General features: G+C 47.7%; 8 protein-coding genes across 8 annotated transcripts; 3 read left to right on the top strand and 5 right to left on the bottom strand.

The window, feature by feature from the left end:
* Positions 1-620: 620 nt before the first annotated feature.
* Positions 621-3,140, bottom strand: FSST1_010619 (DUF2828 domain-containing protein; the record flags this gene model as incomplete). Its single annotated transcript, XM_083233670.1, has 1 exon — positions 621-3,140. One exon carries the CDS (start codon positions 3,138-3,140, stop codon positions 621-623), a length of 2,520 nt encoding a protein of 839 aa, XP_083080315.1.
* Positions 3,141-6,902: 3,762 nt separating this feature from the next.
* On the top strand, positions 6,903-8,577 carry FSST1_010618 (uncharacterized protein; the record flags this gene model as incomplete). Its single annotated transcript, XM_083233669.1, has 3 exons — positions 6,903-6,968; positions 7,032-7,166; positions 7,213-8,577. The coding sequence occupies 3 exons, from the start codon at positions 6,903-6,905 to the stop codon at positions 8,575-8,577; spliced, it is 1,566 nt and encodes a 521-aa protein (XP_083080314.1).
* A 700-nt stretch (positions 8,578-9,277) lies between these two features.
* FSST1_010617 (chromo domain-containing protein) lies at positions 9,278-10,966 on the bottom strand (the record flags this gene model as incomplete). Its single annotated transcript, XM_083233668.1, has 1 exon — positions 9,278-10,966. One exon carries the CDS (start codon positions 10,964-10,966, stop codon positions 9,278-9,280), a length of 1,689 nt encoding a protein of 562 aa, XP_083080313.1.
* A 713-nt stretch (positions 10,967-11,679) lies between these two features.
* FSST1_010616 (presequence translocated-associated motor subunit PAM17) lies at positions 11,680-12,441 on the top strand (the record flags this gene model as incomplete). Its single annotated transcript, XM_083233667.1, has 2 exons — positions 11,680-12,289; positions 12,338-12,441. The coding sequence occupies 2 exons, from the start codon at positions 11,680-11,682 to the stop codon at positions 12,439-12,441; spliced, it is 714 nt and encodes a 237-aa protein (XP_083080312.1).
* A 199-nt stretch (positions 12,442-12,640) lies between these two features.
* FSST1_010615 (uncharacterized protein) lies at positions 12,641-14,085 on the bottom strand (the record flags this gene model as incomplete). Its single annotated transcript, XM_083233666.1, has 3 exons — positions 12,641-13,580; positions 13,626-13,839; positions 13,890-14,085. 3 exons carry the CDS (start codon positions 14,083-14,085, stop codon positions 12,641-12,643), a joined length of 1,350 nt encoding a protein of 449 aa, XP_083080311.1.
* A 509-nt stretch (positions 14,086-14,594) lies between these two features.
* Positions 14,595-15,214, top strand: FSST1_010614 (ribosome biogenesis protein SLX9-domain-containing protein; the record flags this gene model as incomplete). Its single annotated transcript, XM_083233665.1, has 2 exons — positions 14,595-14,597; positions 14,645-15,214. The coding sequence occupies 2 exons, from the start codon at positions 14,595-14,597 to the stop codon at positions 15,212-15,214; spliced, it is 573 nt and encodes a 190-aa protein (XP_083080310.1).
* Positions 15,215-15,880: 666 nt separating this feature from the next.
* On the bottom strand, positions 15,881-18,224 carry FSST1_010613 (uncharacterized protein; the record flags this gene model as incomplete). Its single annotated transcript, XM_083233664.1, has 4 exons — positions 15,881-16,238; positions 16,342-17,006; positions 17,132-17,369; positions 18,175-18,224. 4 exons carry the CDS (start codon positions 18,222-18,224, stop codon positions 15,881-15,883), a joined length of 1,311 nt encoding a protein of 436 aa, XP_083080309.1.
* A 910-nt stretch (positions 18,225-19,134) lies between these two features.
* Positions 19,135-21,954, bottom strand: FSST1_010612 (uncharacterized protein; the record flags this gene model as incomplete). Its single annotated transcript, XM_083233663.1, has 3 exons — positions 19,135-19,476; positions 19,522-19,809; positions 19,885-21,954. 3 exons carry the CDS (start codon positions 21,952-21,954, stop codon positions 19,135-19,137), a joined length of 2,700 nt encoding a protein of 899 aa, XP_083080308.1.
* Between the last annotated feature and the right edge of the window lie 793 nt (positions 21,955-22,747).

Genomic DNA, 22,747 nt, shown 5'->3' with positions numbered 1-22,747 from the left:
TGGTTACCTATCTTTTTCTATCCACTGTCTATCCGGGGAAGATAAGCTATGATGGAGATGATGTGATAAGAGATTAGAAAGTGGTCCTTTCGTGGGGATCGGTCCACTGTGGACATATGTTTGTCACGATGGGGATGGGAATAAGATCAATTGTTCTGGTGAGGGTCAGTGGAGAACAAGGTCCATGCTCCAGTCTACAGCATTAAGTGAGTTGACCTGCCTAGTGGGTAGTAGAAAAGATGGCGTCCTAATTGTTAGGGTATAAAAATAAGTAGTCTAGGGACTGTAGTCTAAGGAGCATAAAGTGACCTACTAATTTCGTCTCTTATGCTTCCAGCGGCTAATTTTTCTGATACCCTGAGGCCTGCCTCTGTAAACCTTCAAGAAAAGATTGTGCAGATGGTATACCGTGTTGTTCAACTCGTTCGTTCAGAGCATCGCACAAGTCAACGAGTTATATTCATGTGGTTACCATTTCGTATAGAGTTTCTAATTGGTCATCGCACTGCTGTAACGCCAAGACAGTTTCTTATTTGACATTTCTTGAAGATCATTTGCACTTCACATTTGGAATCTATAGTGTTTAATAATCTGGGTATCGTATTCATAACTCATTCATCCTAATCAACAACCTTCAACATCTCATACGCCTTGTGGCTAATCGCCTTTTGTACAATCTTGAGAGGCGACATCTTGACCTTTTTGACCTTTTGCGTGACATTGCCCTCGGCATCCTTTTCGACAACCACTTCCTCTTCCTCCTCTTCTTCCTCGAAACCTCCTCCATCCAAGAAAACCTTCAGAAGACCCTGGGAGTATCCACTGACGAGACATGTTCCATTCTCATCAGATTTGACAGGCTTGGGCGCAACTGGATCCCCAGAAGTCTGACCGTATCCTGCTCTGCCTCCAGCGAGGTCCCAAAAGACCAGCTCAGGCATGTCGTAACCTGCAGCCTTAAACTTGCCCTTGATGCGCTCATACGAGGTATCCCAACCACCGTCAGCTTCATCATCTGGCGCCGAGGCATTGGACCAACTGGGACGAGACCATGATGAACCAGACGAATCGCATGCTTCGTTGAACTGCATGTCACTAAAGACAAACACTCGCTTGACCATGTCCTCATTCTTCAAGCTGTTCTTGGTAGCCATTGGAAGAATCAAGTCCTCAAACACGGAAACGAAATTGGTAGTCATACCCCAGTTAGAACTATCCATGGTGCCGACCTTTTCTGCCAGAGTATTGGACAGATCCACTTTCTCGACCGATGGATGAGAGCTGAACGTGATAAAGGCACCGGCAAATGGAGGCTTGGCAACTTCAGCAACAAGAAGAGAAAGACCAATGGCGGAATCCATCGGTGTAGTCTTGTCGGAGAAGACGGGAGAGCCCATGCTACCAGAAACATCACAAACCGCGATACTCGAATCCATAGTACCAGAGTCCTTGATACGCTGGACAAGTGTGTTCCATTGTCCATCGAGAACTTTGGATTCGATCTCAGCAATCTTCTGATCCAGGCGGCTTTGACCCTGGCTGCCTTGTCGCACTTTGTGGATCAAGGTCGACGGTAACAAGGTGGCTCCGGAGATGTTTGCCTTTCCTTCAGCAACTTTGTCAAGATACTGATCAAAGCGTTCGGAGTCTTTCTCGATGAACAGCTTGCTGTATTGGTTCATAGCGAGCGATGGAACTCGGTCGTACTTGATGTTTCCGTACTTGTTCTCTGTGATAGCACGCTCCACAATCTCGAGATGCTTTCGGAGGGCAGACATGTCCTTGCGGTATTCTTCACGAGCAAATCGCAAGTAGGTCTCGCGGTCGTCGGTCGGCGTCAGCTTCTCGTTGTCGATTGACTCTCGTGGGTACATGATTTCGGCAATGGTGCTGACGATAAAAGTATGTCTGTCGTGGAAATGGTCATGCGAAGGAGCCCACTTGCCACAGAAAGAAATGGAACGCTTGGCCTTTTTATCGTCTCCTCGAAGGGCTCGAAGGTCCTTTTCTAGCTGTTCGGCGAATAGACGAGCAACACTCAAGTGCAGAGCGCGATATACTGGGTCGTTCTCAAAGATGTTCTTCGCATTCTCATACCGGGTTGCTCTCGCTTCTCGTTTGACATCCTTTGGATCAGAAGATTTTTCTTTCTTTTCTTCAATTTCCGAGGTTGTGCTGATTCGCCCACTCAAAACCCCTCCGCGTCCACGGCTTGCACCTCGGGCTCCCCGTCGACCGCCGCGCTTACCAACAGACTTTCCTTTGATGATGCCAGGATTCTCGCTGTTCAGAATATCCTTGGGGTCATCCAGAACAGTAAGTTTTTTGTTAGCTGCAAGCGCGAGCATGTTGAGAAGATCTTTCCAGTATCCGTGCGAGACGCCGTTCTTGACGTCGAACTTGGTATTTTCGTCCTTGTTCTCGTCTTCAACGATGACAAGATCACCATCTTCCTTCTTTTCGGCCTTCTTCTCGATAACAGGACGGCTCAGCCATCGCAAGTTGGCGATAAGGGTCATTGGGTGATTTTGTGCCAGCCAGCCAGCACAACGGTAAAGGGTGATTCGCGAGCTTTTGCCGAGATGAATAGAGCGAGCGTTGAAGATGATTCTAAGAGTGGCGATGGGGTTCTCTCTCCAAGCGGCGAGCAAAAGTTCATTCAGGCGAGGGCCAGATACAACTTCCTCGAGTTCGTGGAACAGATCGACAAGAGCATTCTCGGTGTATCGATATGCCAAGTCTCCGTTCTCCGTCAGCATCATACCTTGGGGAGCCTTTGATGGTTCCTCCTTTTGATAGTTGATTAATCCCTCCATGAAAGGATGCGACTCAGCAGGGGTGTCTTCTGGCTTAGAGTCTGATGCTGCTTCCCCCGAAACGTCCATGGCATCTACGCCTTGACGGATTTCAGCTGAAGTAGAGTTGGAGACGAGAGTAAATGTCTCGGACTGGTCAGCATCGGTCATGGCCTGGTCTGGGCTGACTTCAGCTGTGGTGTCATCATGGCGTTGTGCAATCCCACGACGGAGACAGTCATCAAACTCGGCCTGGGGCTTCCTCACAACATCGTCAAATGGAAAAAGAACCGGGTATGACGACTTGAGGAACCAAAGGACATCTGACTCTGTGGTGGAAGCCATGATGTTGATGTGACAGGTAGAATCTTGTTGGATAAAGGAGGATGAAGACGTGGGATTTAGCGGTATTATATAGTCGGTCGAATAATGTCTAACTGTGTAAATAAGGTCGGTCAATGAGTCAAATTCTCTTTGGTTTTCAACAAGCTTACTGTCTTCTCATAATGGGGCTGAGTCTGGAACTTTGGATGCCTAGAGGCTGAACCCACGAAAGGCAAGATCCACCTTAAATATGGACGTTGGTTGGTACAGGTTGAGGAATCGCCGAATAGGATGGTTCGACAACTTGGGAAGTTGCAGTAGTTTCTGAGTAGTTGCAGCTGGCTGAGAAGGTGAAGCCATGGATATTCTCTTGATCGGTTCGTAGAAACTGTCGAACTTTGTTCTACTTGATCGTTAATGCCTTGCTCGGAGCAGTTGCATCTTGAATATGATGATCCAAAACGTCACAATTGATGATCTGCGCTCCCTGTCCCTGTTGAATTGGTTGGTATCCTTGTCTAGTGTAAGGCTTACAGGGATGACCCAGAACATTAGCGGGGTTGGAGCACCCCGGTTGACTCACCCCGTGTTGGTCCTTCAATGTGCAAACCAACAACTTGCCATGGACTTCTATCTCGTTGATTGTACAGATATGTTTTGTTTCTTTACCAGTCGTGAGTTGTAGTTTTGCGATTTAGTTCTCTGCTGCGGCAATTCGTATGCTTTTGCTTCTCCCAACGCCCTTGCTATGCCGCTCTTTGATGTCGTCCGCGATAGTTGTGCAGCACTCTAAAGATGTCGAGTATAGTAGAGGGACATGCCCTGAGCTTTCGCCTTTGCCTTTGCGATTGTATCATTATAGAATTCGATTGGCATTGAGCAAGGCAGTTGCGACAGTTGAAAGATGTGACTAAGAATAGGTTAGTGGATCTTGTGGAAAGAACGATGGCGTGTCTTCTCACGTGAGACCGTTTCAACTTCACTCCTTCTCCAATGGAACTACTTCTGTCTTCCTCAATCTTCCAGTTCCTTTATTTGTATTTGGCTGAAGGTTTCGATCTGTAACGGTAGTTTTGCAGTCAAGCTATCGAGTGGCGTCTTCAATTGCTATTTCCATTGCTCGTCAGCTCTGGGTCCAAGTTCTTTCTTTGTAATTGACTCACTAAGCCATCCAGTGTTTCTTTATCTTCCGGAAACTCAACCCCGCGCGTTCCTTTCAGTCCTTGTTCCTGATCGTTCTGAGGATGTTCCAACCATTGCGGGCTTCAAGGGGGTAGTCCTTTCTCCTGCAACAAGCGCTTCAGGGGTTACTCGTGCTGCTTTTCTGCTTGCGTCCGAGTGTAAAGATGGTCCGCAAGAACACAAAAAAGATAAATCTTTGCAAGTGTGGTTTTGATTTCAAGAATGAACTTCAGAAACTTGTTCAATAGGTCTGTTAAACAATTCCTATTCCTAGTGGGACGATAACTGTAGGTGATTTGTTTAAACGTAGATAAAAGGAACGAGAAATAAGATCAAATAGCTTGTTAAACCGTTTGTTCAGTTTGATGGTTGGTGAAAACTGAGTGTGCGGAGTGATATTTTTCTCTGATTTCTCGTTTGGGGTTCGTTGATCTGAATCTAATCTGGGTAGCCGGCCGACTGGGGAGATGGTATTCTAATCCCTGGAAATGAAGGATGATAGCATCATGGAGATCCTGGCGCTGGCAATCGAAGGTAGAACCAAAGCCTACTGATGGCCTCACCGCAATGGTAATTGAGCTTAGTACGAGAGGACCGCTCACTCAGATAATTGGTTTTTGCGGCTGTCCGACCGGGCAGTACCACCATCTGCTGGAAAATTGACCGTCTCAGAGCCCCCAAGAGCCTCTGGCTGCGACTGGATATTTGAGGTGGTCAATCTATCATTGTGTTCCTAGTGGGAGTCAGACAACGTTTGCACAGAAATTTTGATCCTCTCTTTCCCCAGTGGCGCGATAGCCATCAGTTGGATATGACCTTACCTCGTTTCGACGTAGTTTTCTATGGGCAACGATGTCGATAGTAACTAGCTGGTGGTTTCCGTGTCTTCTGATGCGATAGTCAGACTAAGAGGGAGTTGTTGATGGTTGGCGCACATCGCTGGGGTGGTTCGACATGGTGGTTTTGAACGCGCGGTAACGTAACCACGATAAACCCGAGATGCTGTCATGGTAGTACTTGGTCGACTGGTCCTGGAGATGAGTGGCGCAGGCAACTCGGGAATGAACATGACGGCGATCGGGGTTATCTTTCGTCTCGGGTCTTTGAGTTACTGGGTAGTGGTCGGTTGACAAATTCTCGATACTCGATTGTTGATAATGTCAATAAATAAAGAAGAGTCCAGTTTCCATCAAGAACAACTGGCCCCAAATCCCCTCGCACAAAATTTACCTCTTCGGAACGGCTGCCTAGTTGTGGCTGGCAACATGGTCGGTGGTCTGGTACCTTAGCTTTGAGATGGCTCTCATCTACCATTGTACGCAGGTGGATGACAGATTCAAGTGTTGGTGGGCCCGAATAACTTGGCTGGAGTAGATAATAGCAGGTTTTACCGCAAACTGGGCTGAACAGTTGGTTGGTGGGCTGAATATTTCTGAACATTTGTACTGACACTAGAACAACACTGCTGTTATTATTGATGAAATGTCGAATAGCCCATGGCTCGTGCTTCCATTAACATCTCCTCCTCCTAATTGTCTCCTACTGCAACTTGGAGATCTCACCCTAGGGACCTATTATTTCACAATAGAATACCATCCCCCCTTTTCGATGCCAGTAACAAACAGTAATGCCCAGAAGATAAAATATTATAATACACTACATAATCGGGCAACGCTAGCAACGACAATCAACTGACGAGTCACCGCAAAGTAATCATCTCCGCGATGGGCCAGAGTTTCAAGACGACGAAGAGCTTGACATTTCCTCTAGGCGATAAGACAAAACTTGAAGAAGCGGGTATTGGCCTTCAGGAGGTCAAAGTCGCGCATTTCTCTGGTGCAGGTTGTATACAGCAAGTGTCGAGTTCTTCTTTTAGATGCCTCCTTGCGTTCTGGACCATGATACTTAGATTGCGTTGTCCGCCTGTGGACTGCCCATAAGGCAACTTAACGAATCTCCCGAAAATAAGTATTCCTCGTTTTGCCAAATACTTAATCTAGACCTCCGAGCAAGTTCACAATAGCCAAAAACGAAACAGATTCATATATTCTGGATCTACTGTCGTATAATATACCAAGTGCAGTCACACCCTCCGTAGTTGATATTTATTTTTAAGTATCCCGTTACTGTAGGCTTAATAGTGGATTAATGAATGTTCTGCTCCTGAAATCACTCTGTCCGAGTGCAGTCTTGGTACCAGTAAATTTATACCAATGCCCAAAGCCCTAACAAGAGTGCACTAAATATCAACTCGACAGGCGAGAAGAAACACAAAACAAACAACCACACAACAACAAGTAAGTCTTCCTCGATCGTTTGTTTCCCCATCCCTCGCTCTCTGCCCCATTCCCTTTCCCTTCCATGTTCATGATCTCTTTCCTCACAAGAACACGCCGGTTGCCCGCATCCACCGGACTCATCAACGCAACATCTACATCAGAACGGGGAAGATCCCTTCGCAAACTGGTACCGCCTTGCACACATCGCGCCTTTCTCTCCCTTCTCTTCGTGGAGCGTGGTACTCCGTCTATCCCCTCCTCCCCCCTCCCCCTTTGGATATGATTATTTAATTTGCTAACATCTTGGACCTCCAGCGGAAACATGTCAGACACCAAAGAGAGAGAAGCACATGTACAGATGCTCTTGGAGAGGAGGGCAGAGCTCCTCGTAAGTTAAACAATTCTACATCAAGTAGCCAGGATTCAAACATTCTTCTAACGCACATCCTAGCGGGAAGTTCAGCTAGGGGGGCCAGGGGCGGGTCAGGCGGTGGCCCGGTTGGATGACCTCGACCGGGTCATCGATGAATCAGAGACGAGGCTCTTTTGCCTCAGGTTCATCCTGGCCCGCGGCGCCTACTCCCCGGTAAGTGCTTTCATCCTATCTCTCTCCACATTACTAATTATAAAAGGCGACAACTTCCCGAGAGGAACTCGCCTCTTACACTATTAAGAGGAGAATGCCCAAGACCACCCTGGGAGTCAGCCTCCCACAGGATTTTGTCGCAATGGCTCAAGGAGATAACCACCACGTCGGTCTCACTCGCTTCGATGCGAATTATTGCGCTGTCATTTCCCGGCGTGTTCTCCTCACTGGCCTACCTGGGTCGACCACGGTCGCCCAGGTGGCCAGGGGAGTCGCAGGCCTCGGGGGCGTCATCAACATCTTCGTCAGCCGTGATCTCCGCGCGGATACGGTGCCAGGGCAGCTAATGGCTGTCGTAGAGTTCGCCTCGGAACAGAGTGCAACCCGTTATGTCCATTTTGTTTCGGCGATTGGCCTCTGGTTCGAAGATCTTTGGGAATTGCACCACCAAATTATCGCAAAGAAAATCCTGACACCCTCGAATGCAATTACGTCCACGCACCCAGAAAGCTACCAGATCCAAAACAACGGTTCATCTGGGAGATGCCTTCAATTCGAGGATTTCCCCGTAACCTCTATCTGGGCATTTTTCAAACATTTCGGCATTAGCCACATCGTCGACGCCTGGATCATGACCAACGTTGATGAGGATGCGACCGACAACCACCTAAAGGTGGAATTCACCAATATATTCGAGTCCACACGTTGTTGTAGCCACCTTATTCGAGGCTACTTCTCTCCCTACAAACCAGTACCAGCAATGATCACAATGGAATGGACAACATCGGATCGAGACGTGACAGAGTTGGAAATGGAAGAAAACGGACACATCAAGCACGTGGATCCCAACCATGTTGAGAAACGCTGGAATAAAAAGCCATTCAATCTTAACCCGTCTACACAGGTCGGAAAACATGCCCCTTCAACATCCTCAATCAAGCAAGCACCCCTTGGTTCTAGTCTCGCTTCATCAGGCGCAACAATCGTGGGAGATCACGGCAAACTGCGACATGTCACTCTACAACAGATCACCGCAAGAGTCAACACGGAAGACGCGCGGTACATACTGATACATGACACAATTTATGTTTTCGACAGGTCCAACACGACTGCCCCTCGAGACCTCTACTATTCTGTTCTCAATACCGAGCTCAGTCGCCTCAAAGAGATCTATATCTTTGACCCAGCATGGGCGACCTTCTGGGACGAATACTCCAAAACGCAGGGTATCGATTTGCGCAGTTACTATGCTTACGCCCACGTTGCTGCCGCCCGTCGTGCATACAACGATCTACACGGCCTTCCCAAATGGTACTCAGGGGAGATATTAGAGCAGGCTGCTATACCAGACTACATCCTGTCCTACTCTCAGCCTGATCTCATTCGAAAGGTTATCAGTACCAGCAATTAAGATGACAACTTTGCCTCCACCATCACCAAGACCTTGGAAGAGTCACGACTCGATACCGTCTTTGCATCTCTACATTTTCTCTGCGCTATTATCAGCACCGCAACCAAGACATTGGAAGAGTCTTTAGACTCGATACCCTCTTGCACATACGACACGTCCCCCTTTATTTATTATACCCATATGACTGGCAACGACAAAGACCTTGGAAGAGTTACGACTCGATACCGTCTTCACGTCTCTATATTTCATCCAGATCAAGCGCAATTTTCATTCGGACACTCGACTTTTATCTTTTGCTCAGCACACTAATTAAGACGGACAACATATTTCCGTAGACCATTGGTCTTATTCCCCTTTCCCCTTGTTCTGCTTTTCGACTATTTCTACCGGCCCATCGATTGCTTCTTAGACACATGCAAGACCAGGTATCACGGCACCAATTCGCGACATCTCGAAAGAGAAATCACCTCATCAGACACGCATCTTCAGAATTCGCAAATGCACCAAATGGGTAGCAATTCATTCAGATAGTAACAAGCTTCTTTGTTAATCCTGGGTATCTCTAATGCTATTTGCGCTGTGAATGTGAATGTGTTTTACCTAACGACTTGACGCCTCGCTAATGTAAAAAGCCTTCCCCGATAAAAGGCCTTGACCTGTCCAAACTCCGAAAGCCAAGCACTTTTTTCTTCCAATGTAATCATGTGCGATCTAATCCATTTCCAACCCACATCTTGGTTCGACTTTTCTTGATAGGCGGTTCCTCGACGATGAAAAGCTCGTCTTCATCTTCATCTTGCTCTTGGATCGGTGCCTCGTCATACTGTGGCATGGAAAGCTCGTCTTCCTCAAGTCCTTCAAAGGCCTCGGTAACGCTCCTGAATTGCTTCGCTGGAATACCCCATGATAACGTCGTCTGCTTCATAGACTTCTTAGATTTATATGTGGGCGCCACAGGGGGTTGTGTAGCAGCAGCAGACTTTTTTGGTTTCTCGCCTCCAGTGCGTTTCTCTGCTCCAGGGCGTTTCCTTTTACGGTTCTTGAGATACCTTCGGACAAGCTCATCCGGGAGATTGCTTTCAGGCTCCCACGTTGGATTCTGATCTGGAGGCCAGTCTCCCTCCCAGCGGACTTTGAAGTGGCGCACAAGATCTCCTCCTTCTACCTCGAACATTTCCATGCCCTCAATGCGCTTGACTTCCCAGTCTGGCTCCTCTGGTTCATCTGGCTCTTCAGGTTGCTCTGTACTCTGCAAAGGATCTTGTTGGGGAGGTGGCTGTGAGACTTTTGGCGTCTTCGACTCGGACTTTGATGACTTCTCAGATTTTGGTTTTTTGAACTTCTTATTCTGCATTGAGGCAGCTTCCTCAACGAGTCTTGCCGTCACGGGGCTTGGTTCAGGATCAGGTGTCTCAACGCCTGAATTCGAGTACGTAACTGTCTCTTGCGGCGACCAAATTGATTCCGGAGTTGACTCTGTAACTTGCAAGCCGTTCAATGCGCCATTAATCGCTGTCTTCTTCTTGGGCTTGTCTGCTCTCCTTTTCCCCTTGGACGCTGACTTGGTAGCTGTTACTTTCGGCGTACTTTGTCGTGATGAGGTCGCTGAAGAGGAAGACTCGATTTCTATGACAGGGGGTTGGTTTTGTTTCGATCCATGGTACTGAGATCCCGAATCACGCAACTGATCGGTTTGCGCACCAGCGCGTGTGCTTCCAAAGCCATCTGAATCTCCTCCACCGGACAATCCTTGGTCGTCAGTCCCAGCTGACTCGCCAGTTGTCTCCCATTGCAATTGTGCTGGAGCCGCATCTTCATCCGATAACCCCTCAAAGTCTTTTAATCTGTTCTTTGTCGGCGTAGCTATCGTCATAGCGCCTCTTTGTACAGCATTGTCGTCATCATTCGGTGCCGCAACAACAGCAGTTTCTATCTTGCTGTGTTTAGGTGGTCTTCCGCGTCTTCTGGGTTTAGGCGCATCGCCAGTTTGTGTCTGTTCCTTCTCAGTCACCTTGTCCATTTGTTCCTCAGTGTTTGCGAATTCCCACTCCTCCAGTTCTCGCGGGGAGACGTATTCCAAGATGTCCATGGCAGGAACTAGCAGTTGCGCCGCAGGGAGATCATGCCACGCCACGATATATGTCATTCGTCTCGGTAGAGGGTTTCCATCTGCAGCTAACCCAGGCGAAGGCAGTATAATTCTCTCGAGTATATAAGCTGTTGAGTCTTGTGGTGGGAGCAAGCTTATGCGCTGCAGTTCTGGTCCCTTCCCGGGTATATAATCTTTTGGTCTCGCTGTGACATGTACAACTACTCGCGATTTGCTCGATTCGTGTGGTTTTCGCTTTTTAGGGCTCGTGGGCTCAAGTTGTTGTTGAATCGACTCCATCGCGTCTTCGCTTGAACCGCTGTGACTCGCGACGCCAGTTGCCGTAAACCGTGTAGGAAGTGATCGCCAATGCGAAACAGGGCGTCTTGACCATTTAACTGTATGGAAAAAAGATTCGTATGAAAAGGCAATTTGTCGATCGTTTCTGATGTCCAGTACAACTCCCAGTCCGACGCGGCGTATTTCTAGAGGTTGGTAGTCTGGGAGCTACAACTCTAAAAGGGTATTAAACAATGACTAAGCTAACAAGGGTCTCAACAAAGGTCTTGAATAATAAAGACTGTCTCAAAGGAAGCAGAAAAAATAATAAAGAAATAAAAATACAAGGAAAAAATATTCTTTAGTTTTTTAAGGCTTAAAGAAATAGTTAATAGTATACGTAATGAAAGAATTACAATCATAATTCTTTATATAGCTATATAGCTTTTATAATATTTAATCTAAAATTGCTATATAGCCTGGCCTTTTTAGGGGGTAGGCGGGGCTATACCTATTTTGACTGACCTGTTAAAGCGGCTGCGCTTAGGCGTCTAATCAAGCGCCAAACTTTTCCATCGGCCATGAGATCACGAACAGCTCTACCCGAGCTTCAGCATCCCCACGTCACACCAAAAATTGCCGACGGCACAACGACATTCTTCAATCTCCACTTCATCGTCAATTAATTAAATTTCGTCTGTTCTTCTCAATTGACTTGAACAAACTTCTCCAACATGACTTCTCCGCTCAAGACTTTTGTCTTGCGCATGCCTGCGACAAGTCTCGTGCGATCTCCGAAAGCTTCCTTCTCAACCATCTCTGCCGCTCGTCCCGCATCATGCCTCTCGCGCTCGCCATTCCGACAGCAATACTTCACGCCCGCAATTTCTATCAACAAGTCTTTTTCTCGCGCCGCCTCTGATAAGGCTCAACCTGCTCAACCCGTCCAGAGCACACCACCAACAGCCCAGCAGCCTGCGCCTGGCCTCCCCGCTCTGGACTGGAACAGCTTCTTCAAGCTTCGAGTCAAGCGTAGACGATACCAAATTCTCTTCTCCGTCACCAATGGAATGTTTGCCGGCAGCGCAGGAGCCATTTTTCTTTCGACGGGCAGTGCGGAACCGATCATTTCTCAGATTCCTCTCGATCCGTTCATGACGCTGGGACTTATGACGCTCGCGTTTTCTGGACTTGGATGGTTGAGCGGACCTAGTATGGGAAACCAAGTGTTTTACATCCTGAACCGTCAATGGAAGAAGCAAATCACCCAGAAGGAGGCTATTTTCTTTGAGCGCATCAAGAAGAACCGAGTTGACCCCACCAACTCGAGCGCCAGCAACCCTGGTAAGTTTTTTTGCCCCGGCTAATTTTCTTTCAACTAACGTCATCTAGTCCCTGATTTCTATGGCGAAAAGATCTCAAGTGTAGCTGGATACCGCCAATGGCTAAAAGATCAAAAGGCATTTAACAAAAAGAAGACTGCCAACTTTGTGTAATCAAAACAAAATCGCATTTCAAACTACCAAGTCTTGTTGACTGGCAAAACGATGGATATAATGGCTCTGCGGGTACAATGGCCCCAGGTGTTGCCTGGTTTAACGCGGGCGTTGTATGTGTATCATTAAAATCTCTTATCCAATACTTATCCCCTTTTCTTTATTGTGCTATTATTTTGCTATTCTCGCCCGAAGGTGCTTATATAAAAGGTACAGTAGGATCGACAGTGTCTTTCCATGACTTAATTCCACCAGAAATATCACCAATGAACCGCTCCCCATTGTTTCCGATACCCAGAGTCTTGAGTTTCTGCGCAGCGATCTGCGAGTCGTTTCCGACTCTGCATACCAGGTATATAGGTGTAGATGGTGACAGATCGCTAGGCCAACCTTCGGGTGTGGCTTCACCACGAGCGCTCATGAAGCGACTGATGGGGATGTTGACTGAACCCGAGATATTGCAGAGGTCGAAATGTTCCTTTTCTCGAACATCAACCAACAAGCCCTTATCCTCTGACTTTGATATCGTCTCATACTCCTTTGCCGTTACTCGTTCGTCGGAGGTAAGCAATTGAACTGGTTGTCTGACACCACAAAACTGGACATAATCCATTGATGTCTTGAGCTCTTCCAGTGTCAATCCATTCTCATCACCACAAGCCAAGCAGGTCTTTCTCTTTCCTCTCATCCTGACAGATCGGAACGGTGTGTCTGCGGTGCCTGTGAAAAGCAACAGCATGGGTGTCTTGGCTTCTCCATGAATCTCAAGATCACCTCTCGAAATCAACTTGATCGCCTCAAGGGCTTGTAAAACACCCATAGTACCAACAATTGGCCCAATGATGCCGCCTTCACCACATCCTACCACGCTGTCTGGTGGCGGCGGGGTAGGAAAGACACAGCGATAACAAGGACCTTTGCCAGGGGGGTTGTTGAGAATGATTAGTTGACCAGAGGTTTGGAATGCAGACGCCGAGACGAGAGGCTTTGATAGAAGAACGCAAATGTCTGAGATGAGATAGCGAGACGTAGGATGATCCGTACAGTCCAGTACCAAATCATATTCGGACACAATATCCTGAGCATTTTGAGGTGTAAGATGAGTGTTGTACGCATGATAAGTTATCGTCGGGTTAAGCCTTGATCAGTTAGTCGATTGTCCTCCTACTGGAAGGGCATCTTACTCTTTAAGATAGGTGATTGCACTCTGCACCTTGCTCATGCCCACACGTCCGGTTGAATGCGCAATTTGACGATGCAAATTGGAAACCTCGACTTCATCGCCGTCAACAAGACCAATAGTTCCAACGCCTGAGCCAGCTAGGTACGCCGCAGCAGGACATCCCAAACCTCCAGCGCCCACAAGCAGTACTCTGGCCTTTCGCAAGCGCAGTTGACCTACACCACTGTCAGCGCTATACTATAATACGAGTAATATGAAGACTCACCTTGTAGCCCGAAATTAGGAACAATCATTTGTCTGCTATAGCGCTCATATTCGTGGTCGTTGAGAGGCCATTTCCATGACTCTTGTGTTTCAGTCTTGCGAGCTTCGGATTCTGCGGCTGCGAGTTGGGAGCGTAGATCTGCAAGCTCAGCTTCTCGCTTTGCGATTTCGCTTCGGAGTTTATCAACAGTCTCCATGGCCAGTGTGACGATGTCATGCAGATAGATGTAAGTTCAAAGTTATGAGATGTCTCGGAAAGACATGATTGACCCCACCATGATGATAGTCGCTTTCATCATCATGGGATAATCAAGTAAATGATGCTAAAAACAAGAAGTTTTAATTATGCTACTGAAAGTTTACCATACATACAATCAACTAATGTTATCTTCTTATTTATCCAATACTTCAATATACATGCATGACCTTTACGTAGTAAAAATGCCCCTCCATCAGGCCAGAAAGGTTGGCCGCTAGAAACATAGAGGACGAAATTAGTGGAGCAGGCTATACCACTCAAACCCGACAATTTAAGCTATTTATTTTTGTAGCCTAGCCTTTAATGGTCAACCTTTTTGTTCCACGCTCGGTGTACCCCACCATCACCTCGGTGAAGCACACTCACCGAAAATGTTTCCATCAATTCTTCAACCTTGTCAATCCCAATTCGTTACTTACATCACACATCCTCCAACCACAATCCAAAATGGTACAAACCTCATCCATACAAATCCAAATACCAACTAACACTCCCAGGCTCCTCTACCACCAGGTCTCAAAAAGCCCTCTGCTCGAACCCTCCGCCACCAGCGCGTAACAGGCCAAATCCACCCCCAAGCACCTCAAAAAGTCTTCCGCGACGATGCCGCCGTAACAGATTCCTTCCTCTCCAGCAAACGCGACAAGCGCCTCATCAAGCACTCTTCCTTCGTATCCCGAATTCAAACAGCGCGCATCTCAAAGTCCACCAAGCGTCGCCGTCCTTCCAAGAAGCTCACCACCACTCTTGACAGTCTAGCTGATGCGCTGCCAGAGCTAGAAGAGGCTGATGCAGAGCAGCAGGGCAAGATTCGTCACAAGAGTTTGAAGAGCAAGAAGGGTGCGCTGAAGAAGAAGGAAAAGGTCGTCAAGGGTGAGATGGAGAGGTTCGGAGTTAGTATGGCAAGGTTGACGGCACAGGACGAAGTAAAGCCTGTTCAACAAGACGAAAATATGGACGAGGAAAAGAAGACTGCTCCTGCGGTTACTGCGAATCGATGGGCGGCGTTGAGAGGATATATCTCTTCAACGATGGAGCAGAACCCTGCTTTTGCTGGAAAGAACTGAATCAGACGATGAGAACAGAGATTAAGATACCAAAAGCATTGTGATTCGGAAGTTAGTCAACAGGCGTAGGTACATCACTGCATAGAATCTACTGGGCGTTCAGGAGTTGGACCTCCAAGTTTGGGTTTCAGATAATTTACATTCATTGAATCGTAGACATGTTCAATCAATATCATACTCGTTCTTCATAAGCCAGTGGGTAGCAGAATGGACCAGGCTTTAGGCTATAAAGACAAATAGCCTAGGAAGTACAGTCTAAGCAGCATAAATTGGTCTACTAATTTCGTCTCACGCTTCAGATGTGTTAACAGAATATCATGTTCTTCATAGGCTATGCTCAGCACTAGATACTGTATCTTTTCCCGTACCTAACCAACGCCTCAGTCGCTAACTCGCAAACCCCTTGCATTACTTGATATCTGGGGATAAAGATGATGAAAGCCAATAATAAAACGTCATAAACGCGGGCACTGCTCCTCTATCGCTTACATGAGAACGCATCTCCTCGCTGCTCCTCGCTACTCTTCGCTACCACCAACGCCATGTAGCAAAAGCAAATTCTCGCACAAGCTAAAAGCTCGAATGGGAAATCAGAACAAAAAATGAAGTAATCGACCGTGAACGCGTAGCATCCTTCGTAAATCTCATTACAGTAGTAGAACAGCATCATGTTTGGATGGCATTGCGAATTTGAGGTGTTGTTACAGCGTTTGAAGGCCGCTTGCTTCGGATCTTGACAGGCGTGGGAGGACTCGAATTCCGGGGCTCTTTGGTGATTCGACCGCCAAGTATAGATGGAGCCGATCGAGGTTGCCAATTTTTGGGGCGACCAAAGTCTCTCATTCCAGTCCAAGGAGGCAAAACTCGCTTGACCGGAGTCGTTTGGGCCGGGGTCTTGATTGGAGTAGTCTTGACCACAGCAATCTTGGCCGGAGCTGTCTTGCCACTATTTGCAGCCTGCTTTTCTCCTAGAAGCTCTCTCACGAGGTCCTCAAATTCTTCGCAAGAGCCGTAGCAGTCCGTTCTCTATTCGATCCGCGGTGGTGTCTTGTTCGAAAAGGGACTAGCGCTTCGTCTATTAAAGTTAGATGTCTTGCAGGTCAACATTACAGGTGGCAAACACTCACGATCGCCTTCGCTCTCCTTCCTTTCGGAGATTTTCGATTATTCGCATCATTTCCTTACGCCCGCCGTAGCTATCAACCATCTTTCCACCCATGCTCATCGATACCTTCTCGCGGGCATTAGCGCACAGAAGACGCTTGACAAGGAGGTGTCGCATCAAGAGGCACACAAAGACACCGCAATCGCTGCCGTTTTCCTGCTGGGGACAATCCTCCAAGTTGATAAATCGGAGAGGTCGACCGAGTATGTTGGCAAGCTTGCGTGTAGCGACATTGGCCTCGGAGTAGTTGGCGCCGCCAAGCGAGTCGTAGTGAAAGGCTACACCATCAAGAGTAGAGACGAGAAGCAGCGACCAATGGCTACCACCCTCAGCGACACTCACATTACGATTATCGTTGATGGGTAGAAATATATGCGTAACCTTGGAGAAATCGGGAAGAGCGGATTGGATTGATCGAGTGTCCGGTTCCTTCATGAGAAGAAATGTCATGCTGGGGCGGAGCAGAACGATGCGAGCTTGGGGGTACTTGGGGAGAGTTTCGCGCTCGAGATACTCTTCCCAGAAAGCGATATTGTTGTCGGTTAACCAGTCATGCTTAAGAGCCTTGATGTCTTCGGCTGTCAACAGAACGTCGTAGTAACTGAGATATGGCTTCTCAGGAGCGAGCTATTGATTGGGCGTTAGCGTCAACGCTACTAGAAATCGCATTCCATGCATAACCGATCAACGCGCATCTTGACGATGATACATTAATGGCAGGCATGTGCGCATAATGCGGGGGTAGCACATACCGAATCGCCAAAGTGGCGGGCCATCCTCTGACGAAACGGCATCCTGTTTTTGGTATTTGTAGAGGATGTTGATGAAGTCGACGAAGTAGAAGAACGGGGTGTTATCTCTGTGGATAAAGTTGAATCTGCAGGCGTCGCCTCGTAGTCGGAGTTTGCGGTTGAGTCCGTAGTATCAGCTGAGCTTGAGCTGCCTGGTCGTGATCGGCGACTCCGAAAAGTGAGTAAACCGTGCAAGCGGCTAAGGCAAGGATGTTAGATGATTCAACCGAGTTGTAGACGTTGGTACAGCGAAAGTTGCAATTATGTGGTTTGTGAAGAATAAAGTGTAGAATGGAAGTAGTTGCGGGCGGGAAGTAAAGTAAAGTGATTTGCGATGAATGCAAAGTCACTTGAGAGAGCGGTGGCAGTGGGAGTGTAAGTGATTAACGGGAAAGGGCCAATGTGTAGGGGGAAAGGGCGGGGTTATAGGGACAGCACAGAACAGTAAAGGGGAAATTTCATACACAATAGACTCTTATTAATAGAGTCGAGTTGGGTTTGAAGATGGTGAACCGCAGTTTGATCTTAAAAGTAAACGGTTGGGGGGAAGTAGAAAAAAAAAGTGAAGAGTGAGGAAGAAAAAAAACTGGAGCGAGGGCGGTGCATGCTTTGCTTCTGTCTGTTCTGCGTCTGCGTCTCGTTTGCCCGCGCGTCCACTTGGGGTTCGCGGGAGGCTCAGCCCGTGCATAGAAGCGAAGCCAAGCCCGAATGCGGGGCAGAACGGCACTGAGCACTAGCGCAATGCCCTGGAGGCCCCCGACTTGTAAGCGACAGCCTCCTAAATCTCAAGGTACAGAAATGAATGACCAAGATCATAGCATAAAGTGACCTCTAATTTCGTCGACGACCTAGACTTTGGTCCTGATGACAGGCATGCAAAAGAGTCATATGACGACAATACTTTGTGTCCATCACTCAACAGACGAAACAACAATCGTTCTCAAACAAACCGAAACAGATGAAACCGAAACAATAAAACGAAACAGTTCATTTAAAACACGTACCCGTGCCCATGCCCTTGCGTTGAAATATGTCCCTCTTCGTCCGAGCCCATCATGCCACTCAAGGTTTCAAACTTGTAACAAAAAAGAAAGTAAAAAAGAAGCGTTGTCCAGGGGTCTGTCTATGTGTAGGCGTTGGTAAAAAAGTGAAACGTCCAGGCGGTTAAAGAGATTATTCGATGAATGCGAAATTATGAATCCGAATATTAATCAATATATTTTTATCTTAAAAAGGCTTCAGCAAGGTCTTGACTCTTATATGATGCGTTCGGACTTGGGAATGACACCGTCCGCGCCACAGAGTTAGCTACGTCACCCACACCATCGGCGTCATCGTCAACTCCGCCCGCATGCCATTCTCTATTCCTGTACGACATCACCAGCCACGGTTGAAGGAATAATCGGCGGTCCATTATCTTTATAATTATCTCTACGACATACTGACATGTAACTGATAAGCATATACTCAGATACTAATTCTCAACTATCTCATAGTTATCACATCGATACTCTGCCTCACTCCAGCCAGTGTCCGCAAGTCTCCCACCATCGACTTCACTACAAGATGCTTCCCTTATCCAGTCTAGCCTCAACGAAAACGGCTAAATCCCCATTCATCCATTCATCCCCACAAGCTTGCTGTCACCGATCTCAAACCTTGAATTGTTCCATCTCTATCTGGCCAATATCTGAATCATTAAGATCTCTTCACGACTTGCCCAGAATTGCAAGTGGACACATTGTTCATCGTGGAATCATTACTTCTCAATAAAGCTATCGTCAATTGGCCTTGTTACATTGAACTTAACCGATCTGCCAGATCAACAGATGTAAATCTTGACCCATCCCAATCTGTTCACATCCCTGTCTGAACCCTGATTTTCTTCGCTCCATTATTGTACCCACAGCTGGCACCCTGACATCTCAAAATACCCTACACTATCCGTACTCTGTAAATGATATTCAATCCTGATACTCTTCATCTCGACGCTCCATTAATCGTCCATGAAGGCCACGTAAACTTGTTGTTGCCCTTTCAAACAGATGACGGCGCCTTGCTAGTGTCTCTTCCAATTTGTGTCCAGCCTCTTGTCGAGATTTACCACGCTTGTCCACGGTTGCTGTAATTGACCGTGAGCCACGGACAAACCTCTCAGTATCTTTCTTCCATCTTTCTTTGAGCTGCTGCCTTTCGTTTGTGTAGCGCCGCTGGATCTTTTCCACAGAGTCAATACCGTTCTTGCGATAAGCGTCCGCCCCTCGGTAGATAGTCGCTTCCTTGGTTTGGAGATGACCAACCAGAGTCTCAAAAATGTCAGCATCGCGTTCATAAAACGTTATGGATCATACCTTGACAAGTCCATTGAGTTTCTCTTCCAGCTCGTCGCTCGGACCCTTGGGGCGTGTTGATTCAGTGAGCTCTTCTTGTTCAGGGCTGTTATCATTTCCCTCGTCATGAACTTTAGGGGGTTCATCTCGCACTCGGAGCGAGGCCGTGATCTGAGCGTACAGATCTTGATTGGCTGCACTGACTTCACCTTGCCAACGTCTGTCACCGACTTTTTCCTGCTGCAGATTTTCTTTCACTCTGTTTTTGGGTTTCGAATCTGCAGCTGCCAGACTTGACAGATAATCTTTCTGTAGTCCTCTGTGCTGAGGATATGAGGACACCTAATCCGCATGGCCCCGTAAGCGCTGGGATCCCCTATATACTGGCGCCTGCTTGTTACTGTGTGATACTGTTGGATCTTCGTCGTCACCTCTGTCGCTGGAACTTGTTCCCTCGGGCAACTGAACCGCAGCTGTTTCAACCGGCAGCGGGCTACTGACCTGGCTGACGCTGAAGCTTCGCGTTCGCTTCACGACCTTATGAGGTGGTACAGAGGTATCAACGACCGGGTCTCTTGTAGATGGAGGCCTCTTCAGGGTATTCATTTTAGAGGTATGGCGTTGGGCAAGGGCATTGGCATCCCGCGCCGATAGAACCTCTCTTGGGCCGATCCTAATCGGCTGCTCTGGGTTGGTTATCCCAAAACCAGCTTCGACAGGGTTTTTAGGGTCCGCTTTGACAGTTATGGCCTTCTTCTGAGCAGTGACTTGTTTCTCCGTCCGACGGGCAGGGTGCATAGGCTTGGAAATTTCCGATCTTGTGGCAACGATCTGCTCCTGCTGGTTTCGAGCAACATCCAACGGCTCCCCAGGGACAACAAGCGATTGTCTTTCGACTCGGGGGACGGTATCTGGGCGGATCAACTCTTCGGGTGAAAATTCAGTTGGGTCGGTAGGTGGAACAAATTCATCGTCGTCAGACGGTGATGAACTATTACGACCACTTGAAAGTATAATGGGATCGTCGGTAGATCCTTGAGTGTCATTGCCATAGTTGGTTCTCTCTTGACCTTTCGAGGGTACCGGCTCCTCTTTTGCCTTTCTTGTCGTTCTCTGGTTTACTGCAGGTGGCTTCGGCTTTGATTCCACCGGAGGACCAGCTGGAGAAATACCGCTGTTTTCTTCGTTGGCTTTATCTGGGTTCTGCTGATTATGCTGACCTCTTAAAATAGACTGGCGTGTAGTTCTCTGAGAAACTGCTGGAGCTTTTTGGACGGCTTTTGGTGTGGTCTTTGAAGTAGCCTTTGGTGTGATCTTCGGAGCAGTCTTGGGCGAGACCTTCTTTTTTGACTTGGGGGTAGGTTTCTTTGCGCTCTTATCAGGCGATGTTGAGGCAGCATGAGCTTGTATCATGTTCTCCACCAAGGACGTACGCACAGGTTTCGCTTGCGGAGGTTCTATGACTTGATCTTTTGAATCAAATCTATAGGCTGGCTTGGCTCTTTGTTTCCCGCGCCGTGTCACACTTGCCTTTGCCTCAGCTGACCCAGGAGCTGGCTCAGGAGATTCTTGCACTTGTTTGGCATTTCTCGCTGGGTTCCGTCGTCCCATTACAGGTTGTTCAGGCGGAAAAGAAGACGGTTCTTCCTTGACAGATCCAACTTCGTCTTGTAAAACTTGTAGGGAAGCTTTGACCTTCTTCGAAGAGTCCGTGGTCCTGCTTTTCTCGCCCGATTTCTGTGATGACTTGAGCTTCGCAGTATGTTGCTTTCCCTTTGTGATATCTTCCTCTCGGTCCTCTGGTTCTGGAGTGGCATCATATAGCTCGTCTGCCGATAAGTGGTCCCTAGGAATCTCGTATGAGTCGGGAATGGTGCCTGGTAGTTGGGGAATAGTGTTGTACTCGGGTAACTGGTCCATGGGATCCTCGAATGAGTCGGGGATGGTGCCTGGTAGCTGGGGGACAGAGTTGTACTCGGGTAACTCCCCACGCATATTACTAGCTGCTTGAGATAGTGTGGTCTGTGGATAAGGCGAACTTCGCCGGGCAGTAGTTGCTGTCTCTGAGAAGTCGATCAGAGGCTGCCAGTTGTTGGTCAAATGCTCTGGAACTAGCTGAGATGGCAACGGCTGGGTACTAGGAAGCTTCCCCGAACCCGATTTCTGGCTGGAAGTGTCGTGGTAAGGCGAATGAATAGGTGTGCTTCGACGAGTTGAATTACCCTCGGAAAATATTTGTTTAGACAATTCGGCAAAATCGTCATCCTCAACATCACCGTCGAATTCATTGGCTGATTCTGGCTGCTGAGCGCTGGGAGGTACGGGGTTATCGTCCACTTGGGGAGACTGCAAGTGCCGACTTGTCGGGGTAGTGTCGAGTTGGCCAATCTGACTCCTCTGTGACTGAGGTCTTGCACGCTGATTAGGCTTCCCACCACTTCGCGTTTTCGTCATGGCGGCATGGAATCTGCTAGAGTGTCAGTGGTTGCGCTGGGTGGTATTGAAGTGATTCACTAAAGTCGAGCTTTTTGACTTACAGTTCTAGGATTGCTATTGTTCGACATCAGCTATCGTGTGAGTGATAGCTGAGAAAAATAATAGCAAATCGTGACCTCGGCCATGAAGGAGTGAATGACCGGAAAGATGAAGAAGAAACTCTGTGGTTTAAAGTTGAAGATTTGGCAAGACATCACTTTGAGGCAGATGGCAGGAGCGACGAGTGGAAGGAGCTCACAAGGTTACTGCCTACACAACAACGAATAACTGTTACATTAGGAACAGCACAATTCCTCTCTTCGTAATTAAAATTGATACATGCATGCGATTTAGATTCCTACTGAAATTTTACCAAACACTCAGACGTCTAAAGCACCAATTCAGCTGAGTGTTCTCAAGGTTAAAGCGACCTACGAGCTCCCTCATTATAAGACTCAATGAGCAACTACCCATGCCCTACTATAATGTTGCAATATTGAAGAAATAGTATCGAGCCACCTTACGTCCAAATCGAACTCGACAACTAATCCACTGGCAAAAAGATGCTTTATCATCAATCATGCAGTCGGTACATCGCATTGTGCGAATCCCGACGGTCCGGGAGATAATAGCGGACTTTGTTGCGGACTCTCGGACGAGCCAACAGTACCCATGTCACTACACGCGCGTGGCATTATTCAGCAGTTGGCGGGACAGAATCTATCTCCGCTCCAACTGAATCTATGACCCGCTCCATTATGCAGACTATTTT

The sequence above is a fragment of the Fusarium sambucinum genome, chromosome III, assembly GCF_050947815.1.
Source record: "Fusarium sambucinum isolate potato_lamoka chromosome III, whole genome shotgun sequence".
Lineage (NCBI taxonomy): Eukaryota > Fungi > Ascomycota > Sordariomycetes > Hypocreales > Nectriaceae > Fusarium > Fusarium sambucinum.
This window is presented reverse-complemented; position numbering and strand designations above follow the sequence as displayed.